This window comes from Elephantulus edwardii, unplaced genomic scaffold (genome assembly GCF_000299155.1).
Source record: "Elephantulus edwardii isolate Elephantulus edwardi_28Jun2011 unplaced genomic scaffold, EleEdw1.0 scaffold00472, whole genome shotgun sequence".
Taxonomy (NCBI): domain Eukaryota; kingdom Metazoa; phylum Chordata; class Mammalia; order Macroscelidea; family Macroscelididae; genus Elephantulus; species Elephantulus edwardii.
The window spans coordinates 392,362-411,661 of NW_006400222.1; the positions used below are offsets into that span (position 1 = coordinate 392,362).

General features: G+C 50.0%; 1 protein-coding gene across 1 annotated transcript; it reads left to right on the top strand.

Moving 5' to 3' along the window:
- The first annotated feature begins 1,331 nt into the window (after positions 1-1,331).
- On the top strand, positions 1,332-15,681 carry THAP4 (THAP domain containing 4). Its single transcript, XM_006902922.1, has 5 exons — positions 1,332-1,385; positions 4,500-4,659; positions 5,947-6,056; positions 8,276-8,379; positions 15,562-15,681. The coding sequence occupies exons 1-5, from the start codon at positions 1,382-1,384 to the stop codon at positions 15,679-15,681; spliced, it is 498 nt and encodes a 165-aa protein (XP_006902984.1). The 5' UTR covers positions 1,332-1,381.
- Positions 15,682-19,300: the final 3,619 nt, after the last annotated feature.

Consider the following 19,300-nt stretch of genomic DNA (forward strand, 5'->3'; position numbering starts at 1 on the left):
TGACAGGTGCACAGGGCTGTGCCGTCCCCATCCTGGGTCTCGCAGCCACCGTGCAGGGTAGGGGGTGTTTGTAGTCGCCACTGAGTTTATTCCAATTCAAGTCGAGAGTGTGTGTATACTCCAAAGGCACTGGTTTGAACACTTCTTATTAAGCTTATTCTTGTTAACGCCTGTTCTGTTGGTACTGGACTGAATTTGTTTAAAGCCAGGAGCGGATTTTGAGTAAGACTTGTCCCCAGTAGAAGGAATCCTTTCTCCTGCTTCTGTGGATGCTTATGACGTCCGAGGGCCTTTCCTCCCTGTCCTCTTCCCAGCCAGTGGCATGTGAGGATACTTGTGGGGCAGGTATGTGTTTTCCTTTCCCTCCCCGAATGCTCTGGCTTGCATGTTCTTTTGGAGACCATGGCCCTCCTGCTGTGGTGTGGTCATGTTTGTGAAGGTTGTCAGGAGCTGCTCAACTTCCTTCTTAGATGAAACCATTCGTTGTGGGACCTCCAAGAGCAGTCAGGGTCTGTGGAACCTGGGCCTCCATAACAGATCTCTGAGTGGACTTTGTGTGTGTGTGTGTGTGTGTGTGCGCGCGCGCGCGCGCGCGTGCACGCGTTTGTGTGTTGGGAGTGGGACCTCCATCACGCAGACCCCGAGTGTACATACATGCATGGAGGGAGTGGAGGCTCCATCACACAGACCCCAGGTGGACGTGTGTGCATGAAGGGGGCGGGTCTCCTGGGCTGCGTTGGAGCTACATGTACCTGTCACCTGTCATGTGAGCTGTGACTTGAACGGAAACACACAGACCCATAGGCTTCCACCCCTATGGCAGTGTGTCAGCAGAAACAAACAAGCTGTTAGATGCCTGGCGTCTCCTCTTTTTCATGAGAGGTTGCGTGTATATGTCTGTCTGTCTGTGCATATACATGTGCGCACACAATGTGCGTGCACTGCTTTCTGCTCTGTGCTTGATGAAGGAAGGGCTTTGCTGACACCCCTCTTGACTGAGTACAGGCCCTGTGGCAGAGTCATGGGGACGTCCAGGGCCTGTGGTGCCTTCTGCCCGCCACTCTCATCAGCTGTGTATACATGACATGAGGGGGCCAGTCCCTCACCACTGTGTCTTGGCTTTGCTCAGATGTCCTGGTCCCCAGCGTGGGGCTTCCCTTGAGGTTCCAAGTGTCCATTGTGTTCCGGGCCACCCTGTTGCGGTAGTGCTGTGCTATGCAGTCTTTTCTGGAATGGTCTAGAGTGAAACTACAACTCCCAGGATGCCCTTCTGGCTCGTTCTCACTTCCTGCTGAGCTCCAGGTGTTTTCTGCTGTTTCCGGCAGCAGAAAACAACCTTGAAGAACCTTGGCTGTGTGTCCGGGAGTTAGGAAACTTGGGGATGGGTAAGCCTCCTTTCACTGTTGGGGCCAAGAGAGCGAGAATTCAATTTTATGGAAAGCTTAAATTTTTGGTTTTATGTTTTGGATTTTGTTAAGATTTTAATAAAGAAAATTGAAATCATGAAGGTATGCCTAGAGAAGTGTGCTTTATTCGAAGAGGTTGAGTGGTAGGTCTGGTTTTTAAATTCTCCTTCTTTTCATTTTTCTCTTGGAGTCAAACAGGCAGTGTGTGAGTCCACCCCTCAGGTTCCACTCTTGGTGGAGATAGGCTCTGGGGTCCCCTCATTTACCCCTCTGATGAACATGAGCAGGAGACATCGTCTTTGACCTGTTTGCTGGGCAGCAGGGTGTTTAGACAGGAAGTGGGAATGTGGCAGGATGACCCGCAGGAGGAAACAGGGAGGTCCTGGCCACCTTTTGTTACCCGTTTCCTTGTCCAGCTTGAGTCCCAGAGACGGAACACCACCCCATCAGCGCCCATCCGGGGGCTGCTCCACTGCTGGCCCAACGCTTGGGCCTCAGATCACCTCCCCCTGGTTTCTATAGAAAGTAACTTTAGAAGTTTCTCATCTTTTCATGGTTAATCCATACCTACTGCCCTTCGCATTAGTGTGTGCAATCAGGATGTTGACCTGCCCTGTCCCCCCTTGTATAACTGGCAGGCCCCCATCCGAGGCATTGTTATGACTGGTCATTGGTCACACTTGATCATTAGCAAGTATGGGGCTCCATCAAGGCACCAGGGGCTGGCAGACCTTCATCCCCTAGGCATGTTGTGTCTATCAGTCAGCTGCTGGGATGAGTTTAGAACTGGCATGATGGCCTGAGGCCCTCTCACTGGCCATCACCATGTGGGCATTTGGCCCACTCCCCTGGACACCCTGTCTGATGCAATGTGCCCATCAGAGCCCACCTTTCATCTGGTATTGTCACCAGATCCTGACCATGGTGGTGGCCCTCAGCCCCCATAACCCTGCACATCATCTGCCCTCATGCTAGGGGTGCCCAGCTCCTCCTGGACTACCAGTAGAAGAGGACACCTCATGCCACCTGGCCCCCCCCATACTGGGCCCCTCCACACCCATCCTCCTCAAGTCATAGCTTTACTTTCAAGGCTCCATGGAAGACTGTCCTCCTGAACCCAGAACCCTAGAAACTTTGGTGCCTGTTTCCTCTCAAAAGCCCCTGCATATGTCACAGGGTGCTGAGTGACTATGGTCTACAGCCACGTGTCCCATGGTGCCGATATCTGTAAACTTGGGGTCTTTCTGGTTGGGTATCTGTTCCATCTTGGGACAATTCTTCCTGAGGGACAGTCTTTGCTGCGGTGACTTTGCATCTTCTCTTTTTGGAGGATTTCTTGACTCTTTCATTTCTGTGGTTGTGTTCTTCAGGGAGGTCCCTTACACCTTTGCCTCCTCCACCGTGGATTTCCTCGCAGACCTCAGGTGTGAGTTTTGCTGAGGTGTGACTCACACTGCACACAGTCCACTTGTTCTGAGCGGACCGTTAAGAGCTAGTTGGGGTGTCATAGCATCATGCAGCTGTCCTCATTTTTAACTGTGGTCTTCACCCAAAGGGGCCTGATACCCTTAATAGCCCCTGGCTGGCCACACTCACCTGGCTAAGGCCACCCCCTGCTTCCTGGCCAGAGAGAGCTCCTCTGCATGGGTCACCCGGCTGGTGGACTCAGATGCCTGGCTGCAAGAGTCAGCCTGCAGTGACATGAGCATCGCCCAGGGGGCAACCGTAGCCCATGGAGAACAGTCACCCGAGCGCCCCTAGCGGCCAGCATTTTGCAATGCAGGACAGCAGGCCAGGGCAGGGCTCTGGAGGGAGGCAGGGTGACCAGCCATCCTGGTGGGCCTCTGTGCGTGAGTGTCCACATCCCAGGAGAGGTGCCTCTGGCACAGTATGACCATCCTCCTGACCCAGGGGATGGGGGCATTCTCAGCCTGTCCACTCACCTGCTGCACTCTATCATCCTATCACCTGGTATAAGAAATTATGCACCCTTCCTAACCTGTGCTCAGGCCCTTCCCTGATCCAGATCACATGCCCATGCCTGGGTGCTGGGTTGTCAGTTTCTCATCTACTTCCCTTGCCATGCACCGCTGACTCACTATGCACCGACCTCCCCCATGCGTCCCTGACCCACCTCTTCTCCCCTGTGATATCCCCCATCCTGCATGTTTCCCTGTCCATGAACCGCCCTGCCGTGCATCATCCCCCATCCTCGCCCACTCACTTCTCACCTGTGATGCCCCCTCATCCTGTATGCTGCCCCCCCATGCACCACCTTACCCATATATCATCCCCCATATGCCCCTCATTCACCCCTCCACCCCTGTTATAGCCCATGTACTATCCCCTTAAGCCGCCCCATGTGCATCACCCCTTAAGTCCCTTGTTTGCATCCTCTGCTCCTATGATCACGGTCACCTGTATACCTCACCACCACTTCTGCCTCGTAACCCCACACCACCCAGTGTGCTATCCCAGTGCTCCACTCCCTGTCCCTCTGAGGTCCATGTGCCTTCTCTCCTTCTTCCATGAGCCCCTCAGCCCATCTCAATCTGGCCAGCCTCTGATCTCCAGAGACGGCTCTAATGGCTCTGGTCTTTGTTCTGCAAATTCTCGCCCCAGCTTGGCCTTATTCATGGATGGGATGGGTGCAGGCAATCCATGACCCTGTATGTTGCTGAGGTGGAGCTGCCTTCTGTCCACTGGTTCCTCCAGGAACTGGACAGAGTGTGTGTGCACATGTGCATGGGTGTGCATATCCAACAGGTTGTACCGTAAGACGTGCTTTTCGTCAGAGGTTATGATCGGGAAGGAAGAAGGTTTACCAGCACCACTGGCCCATGAAAGCTTAGGGAGCTGTCTAGAAATGCTGGGTGTAGTGCTGGTGGATCTCAGTTTTGTTAGGTTGTGGGTTAGTGCTCCCAGCTCACAGTGCAAGTATCTCCTGTTACAGGGACTTCAGCTCTCTCCAGAGTCCACTCGCTGGTTTTTGGTCTCCTCTTGAATACCCAGGTGGTTGTGATCCAAGATGCTGCCCCACCTGGGGCTCAGTGGACATCAGCTACCATGGATGGTCTCATTCTTTGTCCCCAGAACCTCCCATGATGAACCCAGTGGTAGAGCCACTGTCCTGGATGCTGGGCACCTGGCTGTCTGACCCACCTGGAGCTGGCACCTTCCCGACGCTGCAGCCCTTCCAGTACCTGGAGGAGGTACACATCTTCCACGTGGGCCAGCCTATGCTCAACTTCTCGTAAGTCTGCCCCAGGCCCAACACAGGAGGCTCCGAGGTAGTCCAGGCTGATGTGTAATATGTCTGGCCTGCCATAGTACTGTGGGTGCCAGAGCAAGGGGGCTAATTAGATCCCAGCTGTATGCCCAGACCTGCATGGATTTTATCCTTTAAGTCCTGAATATAGGGACAGACTGTCTGCTAGCCACACACCTGAGCCAGTACAGACTCAAGGAAGTGGTCAGTTTTGTGTTCTCAAATTCTCACCCCATATGACAGAGCTCCTCCCTGGCCTCTTGCCCCAGGCCATCCTACCCCATGCCAACAGCCCATTGTAGGAAAGAGGAATAGAGTGAGTTCCAACAGGAGGACCTGCCAGGGGCATGGCTGGAAATACTTTTGTTTTCCTGTTGTAGGAGTAATGCACATTTGTAAAAGGGTTAGATCTCGTTTCCGTCTTACTTGTTCTGTAGTGCTCTTAGCTGGATAAGTTAGAGGAAAGTAACACCTTGCACAAAAACCAAAAGATAGAATTTTTAGTAGCAAAAAATTATAAAGACAGTCACACAACAAATTCTGTTAAATAGGTTGTCACACAAATTTGGTAGCACATCAACATTGTTTTGATTGTGATTGCATCAGAAGAGAGACATGATACATTGTAGTGAGCAAAATGGCACATGTCAGGTGGGGGGGGTACATGTGTGGGAGTGTGCTATAAAATGTCCTTTTCAGGGACTGCAGTTGGGGAAAAGGAGGGTGTAGCCACCACCATGAGAGGTTAATGTCCTGGTAAGATTCCTGGGGTATTATGACGCTGGTGGCGTTCAGTTGGGTTTTGATCTTTCAGACTTGCCATCGGTAGGTTGGTTCTGACTCAGAGTTGGCCCTGCATTGTGTTTCTGAGGCTGTGCATCCTGACTAACAGGAGGCGATTCCCCACCTCCTAAGGAGGCACTGGTGGATTCAAACCCCCACAGGGGCACGGCAGCAGGACTCCCTGCTAAGCTCCAGAGCACTGTCCACTGCAGTTAGTGTGGGTTGTAAGGATCCTATAGCAGCCACACCCTTATAGTCCCTTTCCTTGTGACCATCTGGATTAACGTGGCGCTGTGTGACCTCTGCACAAGCCCACATCCTCTAGTAAAGTGCACGGCAACACTGGCAACTGAAGAGCAAGGTGATTTGCACCCCCTTTCTTTGAAGCTGAGCCTTTGTTGTTGTGGACCAGAGTGCTGGAGGCAAGGTCCACTCCGAGGCATGGTCCTCTCTCTGAGACAGGATCCCCACTGTTCTGCTCCTTTCCAGGTTCAACGCCTTCCACCCCGACACACGGAAGCCAATGCACCGGGAGTGCGGCTTCATCCGGCTCCAGCCTGATACCAACAAGGTGGCCTTCATCAGTGCCCAGAATACAGGTACGGTCAGCCACCTTGGGTTCCAGTGCCCTTTGTGGGGTTCAGGATTGGGGTTGCGGGGGCCACAAGAAGACTCCCTGGGAAAAACGGACCCTTCTCTCCAATGGCCTGTCAGTCCTGTTGGGGTACTGAGCATGGCTCCTCCTGTGGGACTCGGGGTCCAGGCTTGTATCTCTCTGTGCCCTGTGACACAACCTTCTTCTTGGGACTGGGAGTCCCAGAGGGGCTGCTCACTTTTCACTGTGAAAAGTTCTTTGCCTTGATGCCTGGTTTGCCCTGGTGAGATTGTTCTGGAATGTTGACCACCTAGGCCTGCTGTTGTATACTGACTCCTTCACAGTTTTCTCTTCCTAGTACAGCTCTCTTAGTCCAGCACTTGTCTGTCAATGTGCTGTGCTGGGCTTACTTGTGACTTAGTATGACTGGAAGCTATGCCAGTAGTATTTCAGATGTCATTAGGGTCACTGGTAGTAGACAGGTTTTAGCAGAACTTCTAGATTGAGACACACTAGGAAGCTGAATTGGCCATTCCCTTCTGAAAGAACAGACCTTCACAAGGACAACAGAGGAATGTAGGTAGATGACAGTATTGGAGGTAGAGCCCAGTTTAGAAGTCCTTCAGAATGAAGATGTCAGAGATGGTGAGGGTGCACAGGGTAGGACAGGGTTCAGATCCATGGAGTCACTGTGAGTCCTGCTGGACCAGACAACACCTAACTGAAGCCTGCTGGTTAGTGACTGGCCCCAGAAGTGCTGCCATCAGACCGCTGCCCACCCCTCCCTGCCCTTTAGACCCATGCCCACTCCTCCTTGCCCCTCAGACCCCTGCCCAACCCTCCATGCCTGCCCCTCCCTACCCCTTAAACCCTTGCCCACCCGTCCCTGCTCCCCAGACCCCTCCCTGCCCATCACTCCTTGCCCCTCAGACTCCTGTCTGCTCAACGCTGCTCTCAAACCCCAGCCTGCCTCTCCGTCCCACTCAGACCTCTGCCTGCTCCTCCCCGCTCAGACATTTTCTGCTCAGATGGGATTATCCCTAGCCTGGCCTATTCAGCCAGGAGAGTCATCCTGCCCCTGCCCCTCAAACCCTTCCTGCTCAGATACCTTTCCTGGATGCAGGCAGCTAGGTGAGCAGCAGGAAGTCATGCTGGGCAGGTAGAGTTGTCAGACAGATCGGAGAGCGTTATATCTGTTGCCCACATTCCCCCCCAAAGCCTCTCTCCAAGCTTCTCTCAGCAGGCCAACTTTGGAGGCCTCTGGGAGAGCACCCTAGTGTTTGGTACTGCATGGGCCCCCTTAGGCTGTCCATTTTGACCTTGACAGGGCATCTGGGAAACATGTCTGCTGAGATGCCCATGTCAGGGTGTTCGTGATGGGATATCTGTGTTGAGATGCCCATGGGAAGGTATCAGGGACAAGGTGTCTTTGTTGGTGTGTCTGAGTGGATGTCTGGGCCAGGGTATCTGGATGGGTGTCTGTGGTGGAGTACCTGTCAGGGTACCTGTTGGGGGGACCATCTGGGACAGTGTGTCAGGGTAGTGCAGGAAGTCCATGCTCAGGTGCCTGTGGTGGGGTGCCTGTGTTGTCTCTTTGCCTGGGGGTCTTTTGTGGTGCACTCGTCGGAGGGGTACATCTGGGGCAGGGTGTCTCCAGTGGGTTACCTGTGGTGAAGTGTCCGTGATAGGGTGTTGGTGATGTGGTACATGTGATGGAATATCTGTGATGAGGTTTCCGTGGTGGGATGTCCATTGTAGTGTGTCTGTGATAGGGTATCTGTAGCAAAGTGTCCATGGTGGCATGTCTTTGGTGAAGTGTCTGAGATGGTATGTCTGTGGTGGTTCTGTATGGTGTGGTGTCAGCATCAGGATGTCTGGGGTGGGGGGTGCACGTGATGTGTGTCTATAGCGGTGTGTCTGTGCTAGGATATCTGTTGAGCTGGCTGTGGGTGGCTCCCCATGGCAGTTCTCCATGGTGTGGTATTTGCATCAGTATGTTATTAGGGGGTACATGTGATGGAGTGTCTGTGGTGAGGTGCCCTTTGGGGGCCATATGAGGCAGCATCTCTGCAGCAGGGCGCCCACCAAGGCATCTGCATAGGGAGTGCCTAAGGTAGAGTGTCTGATCTGGTCTCTTGGGCTTCGTGCCTGTGGTGGTGGGCTCTCCAGTGCAAGGTGCCTATCGGGGGCCTTGGACGTGCACTGACATGTCTCTTGTTGCAGGCATCGTGGAAGTGGAAGAGGGCGAGGTGAATGGGCAGGAGCTGTCCATTGCCTCCCATTCCATTGCCAGGATCTCCTTTGCCAAGGACCCCCATGTGGAGCAGGTGCGTGCCCATACAGCTTCTACTGGTTACCACTGAACTGGCCTGGATCCTACAGCTCCTGAGGGGACACTTTGGTGAAGGGTGGGTCCCATGGAGTCCTAGGAAGACACTTCTGCTCTGAGTCTGGTCCCAGAGAGAGCCTGTGGTCTGGGGGTTTCCCTGGGGTGGAGGTCTAGACAGTGGGAAACACCCCATCTTGTCACTGCACTGCCTGCTCTTCTGTGTCCCTGGTGCTGTGGAGTAATACCCCACCCTGCCCATTGTCTCCTTGGGGTGGTTGTGGTCTTGGCACCAAGGTATCCAGAGGCCTTGTCCATTCTCTCCTGGTCCCTTTAAAGAGCAGAGAGTTTAGCTTTGCAAGGTTGTTCTTAGCAGGTGGTCTTTTTTTCTTTGTCCTGAGTGAAATTTTTTTCCCTAACACAACATCACAGTTTTCCCTTTTACTTTGAGGGTTGTGAGATTTAGATGTCATATTGGATATGGTGGGAAGTGCTGGTCAGTACAAGTTCGTGTGTTTGGTTTTTATTAGTGTTTTCATATAGTACCCCATTCTAGTGCCATACATTAAAACACATGCACTTTGCTATTGTTGTGTACCATCAAGTTGGAGCTGACCTGGCAGGTTTTCAAAGGCAGTTCATTGCACAGGAGGAGATTGCCCATCCTTCCCCACAGAGCAGCTGGTGGACTCGAATGGCATACCTTTAGGATTGCAGCACAGCTTTTTGCCAGTAGGCCACACACACAGAAATCCCAGTTTTTACCTGATCGGTGTATGAACGTGTCTCTATATGGATGTGATTTCCTTTCTGGCCCACTTTTCCCCTGTTACTTTGTCCCCCAGTCGCTGTCCCCGTCTCTCTGTCCTCCTGTCGCTTTGTCCCCATGTACATTCCCCTGTTGCTGTATCCCCTGTCATTCTGTCCCTGTCACTTTGTCACCCCACTGCACCATTCTTCTAATTGTTGATATTGAATACCATGCTATCCATCAGTGTTTTTTCCATCAGTGTTTTTTCCTGCCCACAGTTATTTGTATTATACTGGTATCTTTTGCATTTCCTTATGACTTTGAGAATCAGCTTGTCGAAAATGTTAATTGGAACGGCTCAGCTTCCCATCTCAGTTTGAGCACAGGTGTTCCATAAGAATAGTCCTGGGTCAGAGTTTCTGCATGTGTTTTAGGGGACATTGTGGGGTTGGCAGTAGTTGCAGGAACCACAGGTGTTCCCCATTGGAGAGAGGCTAGGGAACATCTAAGGACACTTCCGTTTCAAGTATGAAAGGTGAGTGATACGTTGTTGTGCTTTTCTTTTCTCCTTTCTTTTTCACTCATGTTTCATACACTACATTTTCATTAAAAAGCAGAACAAAGGGAGCTCTGATGGCCAAGTGGCAAGAAGTTGCACTGCAATCCCAAAGGCACATGCTTTGAATCCACCAGATGTTCCGCTGGAGAATGAGGGGAAATCTCCTCTGCCAGTTGGCTTCAGTTGGACGGCACACAACAACAACAGAAAAAAAAACCTGAGCAAAAAAGAAGCACCCATATAAATGTATATATTTTTATGACAAAAATGAGTTCATACTACACACCTTTTTACTTTATTCCAGTATGATGTATACACTGTGATGCTTTCCTTTTTAAAGGCTTCCATCCAGTGCCATTGGTGTGTTCCCAGTATCGTACATCCATCACCTTGTCCAGTTCCATAATGTTCCATCATCGCATAAAGAAAGCTATCTCCTAGTAGCTGTTCCTGTTTCTGTATGCTGTCATTAGACCCTCCTGTTGAATTGCCTTTATTCCTAAGAACCTTGTGCACAACAGAGGAGGACACTGCCCATCCTCACAAACCGCTGTTTGAGTCCATAGCTGTAGCCACTGCATCAGTCCCCCAAGGGTCTTCCTGTTTCTCATCCACTGTGCTTTCTCTAGCATGATCTTCTCCAGAGTCTGGTCCTTTCTGCGAGATAACATATCCAGAGCACATGAGAGAAAGTCTCACCATCCTTACTTCCAAGGAACATTCTGGTGGTACTTTTTTTTTCCTTGTGTACCATCTAATAAGATCCTATTGGCACAGAAGGAAATTCAAACTTCATGCCTTTAGAATTGCAGTGCAGCTACTTGCCACTAGGCAACCAGAACTCCCTCTCTGGCGGTACTTCTAAGATGGATTTGTTCATTCTTCTGAAAGTCCATGGTATATCCAGTATTCTTAGCCAACACTGTAATTCAAAGCCATCAGTTTTTCCGTTTTCCTTATTAGTTGTTCAGCTTTTGTATGCGTATGATGCAGCTGAAAAAACTTCGTACCAGGCATGCATCTTAATTCTGAGTTACCTCTTTTGAAACCCTTAGAAATCTGAGTCTTTTGGAGATCTTCCCAGTGCAGTGCATGTTTTTCAATCAGTTGTTGCTTACTAGTCTAATTGTCAAGATTTTTATTTTCTTTTAGTTGAAGTATAATCCATACTAGTCTTTTCACTGGTAAGTGCTTTAAGTCCTCTTCTCTTTGAGCAAACAGAAGTGCCTCCTGCTTGTTGTTGGTTTTGGTTCTAATCCTAATCCTTTCTTGTTCATCATGTTGTCTGTCTTTTAGGGTTATTTGTTCAGAATACTCAGACTGGGTGAGTATGATAAAGAGGGTACGAACCTGGCCCCTGCGTTCCTGAGTCTAAGCCATACAGTAACCTCTTTCTGTTGGAACAGCTGCTTCTTGGTCTGTGTACAGGTTCAGCGTAAGCACAGTTACGTAAACTCAAAAAGTTCACTGTCTACCAGTCAGTTCTCAATCATAGGGACCTTCCATTGCATTTCCAGGACTGAAGATCTTGACAGGAATTGAATGCTGGTGGATTTGAACCAGCAGGGGTGTGCAGCCCCACAGGCTACTGACCATGCCACCAGAGCATCAGTATTCTGGGATTCCCTTTCTTCTTAGTGTTATCCACAAGTTGTAATTATACACAGTTAAACATGTTGATGCAAATGATGTCTATAGCTGTCTTGCACATTTTAATTAATAAAAAAAGGAACATCATTCGACATCAGTGACTGATGCTCAATTTCATATGGCAGTCAAACAGTTAAAATGTGTTTATAAGCACGATTGTCAATTTTAAAGTGTGCGGCAACATGTTAATTGTCTTTACATAGTTAAGAAAGCACAGGCAAATGTCTGCTTTTGGCTAAGGTCTGTCTGGCATCACAGTGATTTTTCCCATTCCAAAGCCTCTTCTGAATCAACTTCATATTCTCTTTCCCTGGACTACTGCAGCTGTTGTTTTGTTTGTTTGTTTGTTTGTTTGTTTAATTTTATTTTATTATTTTTGTGTGCGTGTACCGTCAAATCAGATCTGACTGGTACAGGAGGAGATTGTCCCTCCTTCCCCGGCAGAGCATCTGGTGGATTTGAACCGTTCACCTCTGGAATTGTAGTTGCAGCATCTTGCCACTAGGCCACCAGAGCTCCCCTGCAGCTGTTGTTTTAAATTACTGCTCTCTTCAACAAGGTTTTACTTAGGTTTGGTAGTAATGATACGCTTTCTTCCTTCTGCGAGATCACCTTTCTTTGCAATGGGCACAAATGTGGATCTCTCCTAGTTGGCTGGTCGGTGGACTGTCGTCCACATGCCTTGGCATAGAGCAGAGAGTGCTTCCAGTGTTATTCTCATTTGCTGAAACATCTTTGCTGCTGTCTTGTCCTCTCTTAGAGCCTCCTTTTTCACCAGTGCCTCCAGGGCAGCTTGGATGTCTTCCTTTCATGTCTCTGGCTCTTGATCATGTGCTTCCCCTTGAAATTATTGGCCACTGACCATTTCTTTTTTAACTCCTGTGATGTATTGTTTACACCATTATTTGACGAGTTTTATGTCATTGAAGATTCTGCCTATTGCATACTTCATTACTGCAGCTTGACATTTGAACATTTTTCTTCTGTTTGGTTTTTTCTTTTTTTTTTTCAGTTTGAGAAATCCAGACACAGTCTGCCTTTGCTCTCCTCAGTCTAGTTATCTGCTTGTTCATTCTAACGCCTCCTTGTCTGACGGCCACGCCTCTTGTTTATGAGCCACTTAATGGATTCAGTGTGTGGTCTTTCACAGCTGACTGCTTTCACGCAGGGATTGTGCATGTCAGCCTACACCCTGCTGTGTGCACGGACCCTGTCCTGGACATCGACCTTGCCAACGGGGCCCCTGCCATCATCTGTGGCCCCTTGGATGCAGGCACAGTTGGTGGCTTTACACCCACATAATTGAGTCTTCTGGCATTTATGTGTGCAAGTAGGGGTGGCCTTGCTTATCTCCTGACAAAGCCTCCAGGCTCCCTCCATCCACCACGTGCCCCATGCCCCATGGCCTCCACCCTGCCTCTGGGAACCTCACATGGGCAACTCCTCTGCCACCTGCTGCTGTCTCTATTGGCCAGTGTGTGCTGGTGTGAGGACGCACATGTGAGGGCTTACCTCTCTCCTGTTCCTCAGAGTCTTTGTGCTGATTCCAGCCTGCTCACCTTAAACCCTCCCAGTGCTTCTCCCTTAAAGAGCAGGAGGACATTACAAGTTTCATTCTAGCAACATCAGTGTCCAGCAGGCTCAGAGCCTGAAGCAGCATGAGCAGGTGGCACTTTCAGTGCTGCATAAGCTGCTGTTTCCAGTAGCAACACCACCATCCCTCATGAGCCCCCTGCCCGAGTCCTGTGCCCTGGGAAGTGCCCTTAACTCCTTCCCACTCCTCTGGCTCAAGGGGAAAACCTTTTTGTTTATTTTAAAAGAAATCCAAGGAAGCTCTGGTGGCCTAGTGGCAAGAAGCTCCACTACAATCCCAGAGGTATGCGGTTCGAATCCACCAGATGCTCTCCTGGAGAAGGAAGGGAGTCTCCTCCTGTACCAGTCAGATCTGATTTGACTGTACACACACAAAATAATAATTATTAGTTGTTTTTTTTTAAGCCAGATTCAGTCGTTTAGAAGCTAGTGCACTGTGTATATGTTAACCTAGTACTTGAAGTCCACCAGCTCTGGTGTCCTGCTGGTGCTCCTTGTCCTGGTCACTGTCCTCTTCACAGGCTGGATACCTGTATTCCTGCTACCCAGTAGTAGTCTCAGTTCATTCACAGCTAGGGTAAATCAGAACTTCTGTGACTTTGGTCAGCACGTCTTTGACTGTCATCTGTATGGACCTCACTGAGGACTCCATCCAGTGGTCCTGGAGTAACACCTGCTACTGTGTTTGCACCTCTACCCCTTCTGCCAGGTTGGACCACAAACCCGGCTGCTGCTGCTATGTGGGACCACAGGAGCCCGTGGCTGCATTTCCATCCTTCCCAGCCATCCCCATTACCCTGTGGGACCACAGGAGCCCGTGGCTGCATTTCCCCCCTCCTAGCCCTCTCTGCTGCTGCATTTGCACCCTTCCTGGATGTCCTGGCTGCCCTGTGGGACTGCACTGCACATCCTCTGCCCTTTCTGCCATATAGTTTGTTGATGTGTGCTCTGCCCTACACCACCTGTAACAGCCAAAGTGACCACTACTAGTGGATTCTCTGTTTTGCTTTGTCTGAAAATGTCTTTATTTTTTGCCTTTCATCTCTAAAGAGTCTCTAAAATCCTGGAATGACATTTCTTTTGGAACTTTGAAGATATCTGTCATTCTATTATCTTCTGGATTCCACTCTTTTTCTTGAGAAGTCATTTGGAAATCTTAACGCAATTCTTTTGAAAATGCTGTCTTCACCTCTGGCTGCTTCTGTCTTTGCATATCAGCCACAGTTCTGCTATAAAGTGGTTTGAATAGGGACTAGATTTCTTTCATTTGTCAGAAAATTGACCCTAATCTCATCGGGGTTCTTTGTGCACCATTTTCTGTTCTCTCTTATTAGACTCCATGTACACACATTTTGTACTTTCCACATTTCCATCTCTCATGCTCTCATCCATGTTTCCCACACTTTTTCCTCTCTGTTTCAGTGGGCATTTTCCTCTGACCTTTTCCTGGTTCACTTTCCTGGCTGCCTGCTGGATGTGGTTGAGGTTGCAGTGTGTGTCCAGAACCCAGGCATCCTTGTGAAGAACACCATCCGACCATCCTCCCTGGGTTACTTGAGGTGATTCTCTCCTGGATTTCTTGCATGGGTGCCAGGAAGAAGACATAGGCCTGAGCCGCTGCTTCTGGCCGTGTCCACTTGCACTCCCTTGCACTAGTGCAGGTCAGGAAGGGCGTGCAGCGATCCGAGACTGAACTGAAGAAGCTCAGCGCCCTTTGAAAGGTTCATCTATTTCTGCTCACCCCTTCCTTGTGGGGTCCCAGCTGAAATCCTGTTGTTTTCCAAGAGTTTTCCCAGACGGACCTTGAGCCCACACTTTAACCTCTTTCTGCTTAATTTTGAGGGCGCTCTGGTGATCTCATGGTAAGGAGTTGTGCTGCCAACCCAAAGGCACCTGGTTCAAACCCACCAGATGTTCTGTAGAAAGATGACAGGCAATCTACTCCCCTGTGATTTTACTGCCTCCGAAAAACCCATTGTTCCAACTCCACTGGTCCCCTCAGTTTCCAGACACTGCTTCCAGTCCACCCTGGCCCAGCATGAAGAGGGACTCAGCCAGCTCTCAGTAGCCTGGCTTTCCACCACGGGACAGTCAGTTATGTCGTCGTAGCTGCGTGGGACCAGGAGCAGGACTCATGTTGCATGTCTACAAGGGTGGAGAGACAGAGGGGTTGTCCAGCCACTGTGGTTGTAGTCCTCCTGGCACATAGTGGCACCTCTTCTCATGCATTGTGGACCTCTAGGCATTGGGCCTGCAGCTGCCGGCCAAAAACCTTGCTGTCAAGGATGCTGGGCACTAGTGCTTCCCGGGTTGGTTCCTACATTTTCACCAGCACAGGAGGGCAGTTAAACATGGATGTAGCAAGGAGGCTTGCAAATTGAGTTTTATTTACAGAAACGGTCTTCTCATGGCCCTCAGTGTGGACAGTCTCTATGGTGGGTCACCTAGGGGCAGCTGAGGGCCCATGAAAGGGCTCCTTGAGGGGGACCCACTTGGCAGTTCAGGCATTTGCAGCCTGGATGGGACGCCGCCTGGCTCCCAGGTGTAACCAATCTGGTGCGCGGCCAGCAGCAGGCAACCAGCAAGCATAGAAGCTGAAATCTTTGTGGCTTTGTTTTGTCCCTGCTCAGATTACTCGCAAGTTCAGACTGAATTCCGAAGGCAAACTTGAACAGACGGTATCCATGGCAACCACTACCCAGCCAATGACTCAGCATCTGCATGTCACCTACAAGAAGGTGACGCCCTGAGAAGCTCTGTTCCCTGAAGGGCTGCTGGTGCTCAGGGCTGTCCACTTCCCTGAGTCCCTGCAGTGTTCCTGCATCCCGGCCTGGAGGCCCCTCAGGCAAGATGGTGTCCACAGGTTCCTGTGAGAGGTAGAGAAACCAAATAAAAGGCCTTTATTTTTATTGGTGAAGATTTTGAATGTTACTGCGGTGCAGACTGTACGCCATCACCTGCTGGTGTTGTCTTTCCTAGAGTCCTTATGCTGAGACTTGGATGGAGGGCTGTTCCTCGCTTCCCTTTCTTTTCTCTTGGGATTTTGCCATGAGTTAAAATGTTTATAAATCTTCAATAAAGCAATCAAAACAATTGAAATAGTTGAAGGGGAAGATGGGTAAAAGGGATTGCAGAATACTTCTTGCTGCCTTTGTAAAGGGCTGGAAGAGGTTGAGGACCATCGACTTGCGACACGATAGGAGACTGGGCGATTTAGCATCAACACCCACACTGACCCTGTCCTCAGATTTCAGCAGCTGCTGGCATTTTCCCACATGTGTTACACCCGTGTATGCACACTTATGCAAAGGTGTACACCAGTACAGCACTATGAAGCAATTCCAGACACGTGGCCTTTACCCCAGAATGCTTGGAAGGCTCCCAAGTGCAGTTCTGCTCAGCTCAAGTACGCGAGGCGGGCCCATCGTGTTGGAAGCTGGACACAGGTGTGGGAAACTCAGGAGGAATGTCAGGGCTGCTCCTCCCCCCTTGACTAAGAGCCCAAAGGAGGGCCTTCTGGAGTGAACCAAGGCTGGCATGCTGGGAGAGCTAGAGGCCAGCACACTTGGACCATTGGTGTCCAGGTGCTCTGGGCACTGGTCTGAACTGCCCAGAGAACTTGGAGGGAACAAGGAAGCTCAGGCACAGACACTGCTGGCCGGAAGAAGGGATGGGGGCACCACTGGTGAGGAGGAAGTTAGGGACCACCACCAAAGCAAGGAGCCAAACACAGATTGGAGTCATAACAGTAACAGAAGTCTGGAACATTCTAATACTGATCTTTGTTCAGCCCCACCCACCTATCCAAATTATCAGCACCTCTGCAAGAACCTCTCACCTTGGAGAGAGGGGTGGTCTCATTGACTCTATCCTCTCAGGTCCTGGGACAGCCTGCAGACTCCTGGTCCCATTGGCTCAGTATGGCCGTTGTGGGATCATAGCCCTTACTTAGTATTAGCAGATCTCGGCCAGCATCCTCTTAAGAATCCCTTCATCCCAGGCCTCATTAGAACTGACAGGTCCCTGGGACACACGGTCAGGTCTTCCCACCACAGTCAGTGTAGGCTATGTGCCCAGCAGCCTGGGGTGTGCAGTTTCTCACACACTGCCCCTCCTGCTCCAGGGGTGAGCCCAGGATCTGTGTAAACAGTGGCCTCAATCAAACAATCATCTTCTCTTTGGGGTGAGGAGGTGTTTAGAAGGTCCACATTTGGCCAGGAGGAACTCTACGTGTTCTTGGCCCAAAATCCTGCTACCTCTCCCCTCACAGGTTTCCCCACCATGTCCTACCTCTCCAACCAAACAGCACCCCCTGCATTCTGCCTCCCTACCCCCACAGCCCCACTTCATCCTGACTCCCCTACCCCACAACCCCCCTGCATCCTGCCTCCCCTCCCCACAGCCCACCTCCACCACACATACCCATTCTGCAGCATTCCTGGTGGCCTGGCAGGGGGTAGGCAGCAGCATACTGTTCTGAAAGCCTGGGGGTCATTGCCTTATTTAATTCCACCTAGCAGCCACCACCACTTGGGAGATAAATGTGTTGTAAAGCTTTGGAGGAGTTCACACTGATGTTTGCAATTCAGCTTTTTAACTTAGAATTTAAGTTCTTGGATTTTTAACTCAGCTGAAAAATAAATATATATGTTTGTGTGTGTTATGTACCTTCAAGTCAGAACTGTGTATCATAAAGTAGGAAATCGCCCATTTTCTTCTCATGGAGCAGCTAGTGGATGTGAATCCCACCGTGTGGGGCTGACAGCACAGCCCCTAACCCTAGACCACCACAGCGCCCTAGATAAGAGGACATTCCTACAGATTGAAATCTGCTAGCTGCTCTGAGAGAAAGCTGCACAGTCTTCTCCTTTGTGAAAACCTGCAGGATAGTCAGCTAGGAGTCAGTTCCAGCTCAACAGCACACAACAACACATACACGTCAGCATTCTCCAAAGTGCTGAGCACCAGTGACGTCCATTTAAAGACTGAGGTGCACCTGATTCAAGCAGTGGTCTTTTCAGTCATTTGCTATGCGTCTGAAAGTTGCATTATCCAGATGACTCGATCTTCCTTGCTGAAACCAACGAAGACCTGAAGCACTTGCTACAGAAGATCGGAGACTAAAGCCTTCAATGTGGATTAAGTCTCAGCATCAAGAAGTCAAAAATTCCAGAATAACCGCTGCATAGCAAAGTGGACTTGGAAGGGGGAGGAAATTGTGCAACAGTGAAAGAATTTTTTTCAAAGAGAAAAGTGAACTGGGGGTGGGGTTAGGGAGGAAAATGTATAACAATGAATGAATGGAAATCCAAATTCTCTATAAACTTTAGTTAAAGTGTCAAAATAATTTAAAAAAAACAGACCAGCTCTGGTGACCTATTGGCAAGAAGCTGCACTGCAATTCCAGAGGTATGCAATTTGAATCCACCAGATAATCTGCTGGAGAAGGAGAGAGTGTCCTCCTATACCAGTTAGATCCGATTTGATAGTTGTTATGTGCCATCAAGTCGTTTGCGACTCATAGCGACCCTACGTACAAGAGCCCTAAACGCCATTCTATCCTGTGCCAACCTCGCTGTCTCAAACACACTCATTCCCACCACTCCACTCACAGAATCGATCCATCTCACCGAGGGTCTTCCTCTCCTGCACCACCCCTCCACTCTCCCAAACATGATGTCCCTCTCCAAGGACCAGTCCCTTCTTGCAACATGCCCAAGGTATGTCAGACAAAGCTCCAGAATCCTTGACTCCAGGGAACATTCTGGCTTCACCCTCTCCAGGACAAACCTGTTTGTTCTCCTAGCAGTCCATGGTATATTTAACACTCTTCTCCAGCACCACAGCTCAAAGGCATCAATTCTCTTTCTGTCATCCCTATTCACTGTCCAACTCTCCAATGCATAGCACATAATTGCAAAGACTATAGCCTGGATCAGGCGCACCTTAGTCTCCAGCCTGATGTCGTTGCACTTCAGTACTCTTGAGAGGTCCCTCACAGCTGACTTTCCAAATGGAATTCGTCTCCTGATTTCCTGGCTGCTGTTACCAAGAGTGTTGACTGTGGAGCCAAGCAAACTAAAACTGTTAGCTATCTCAATCTCTTCACCATCCATACTGATGCTGCCAATTGGCCCAGTGGTGAGAATCTTTGTTTTCTTGATACTGAGCTTCAATCCATATTGAAGACTGCAGTCCTTGACCTTCTGCAGCAAGCGCTTCAGGTTCTCCCCAGTTTCAGCAAGCAGGGTTGTGTCATCTGCATAACGCAGGTTGTTGATGATTCTTCCACCAATCCTGATGCCACATTCCTCCTCATACAGCCCAGCGTCTCGGATGATCTGTTCTGCATACAGCTTGAAAAGGTAT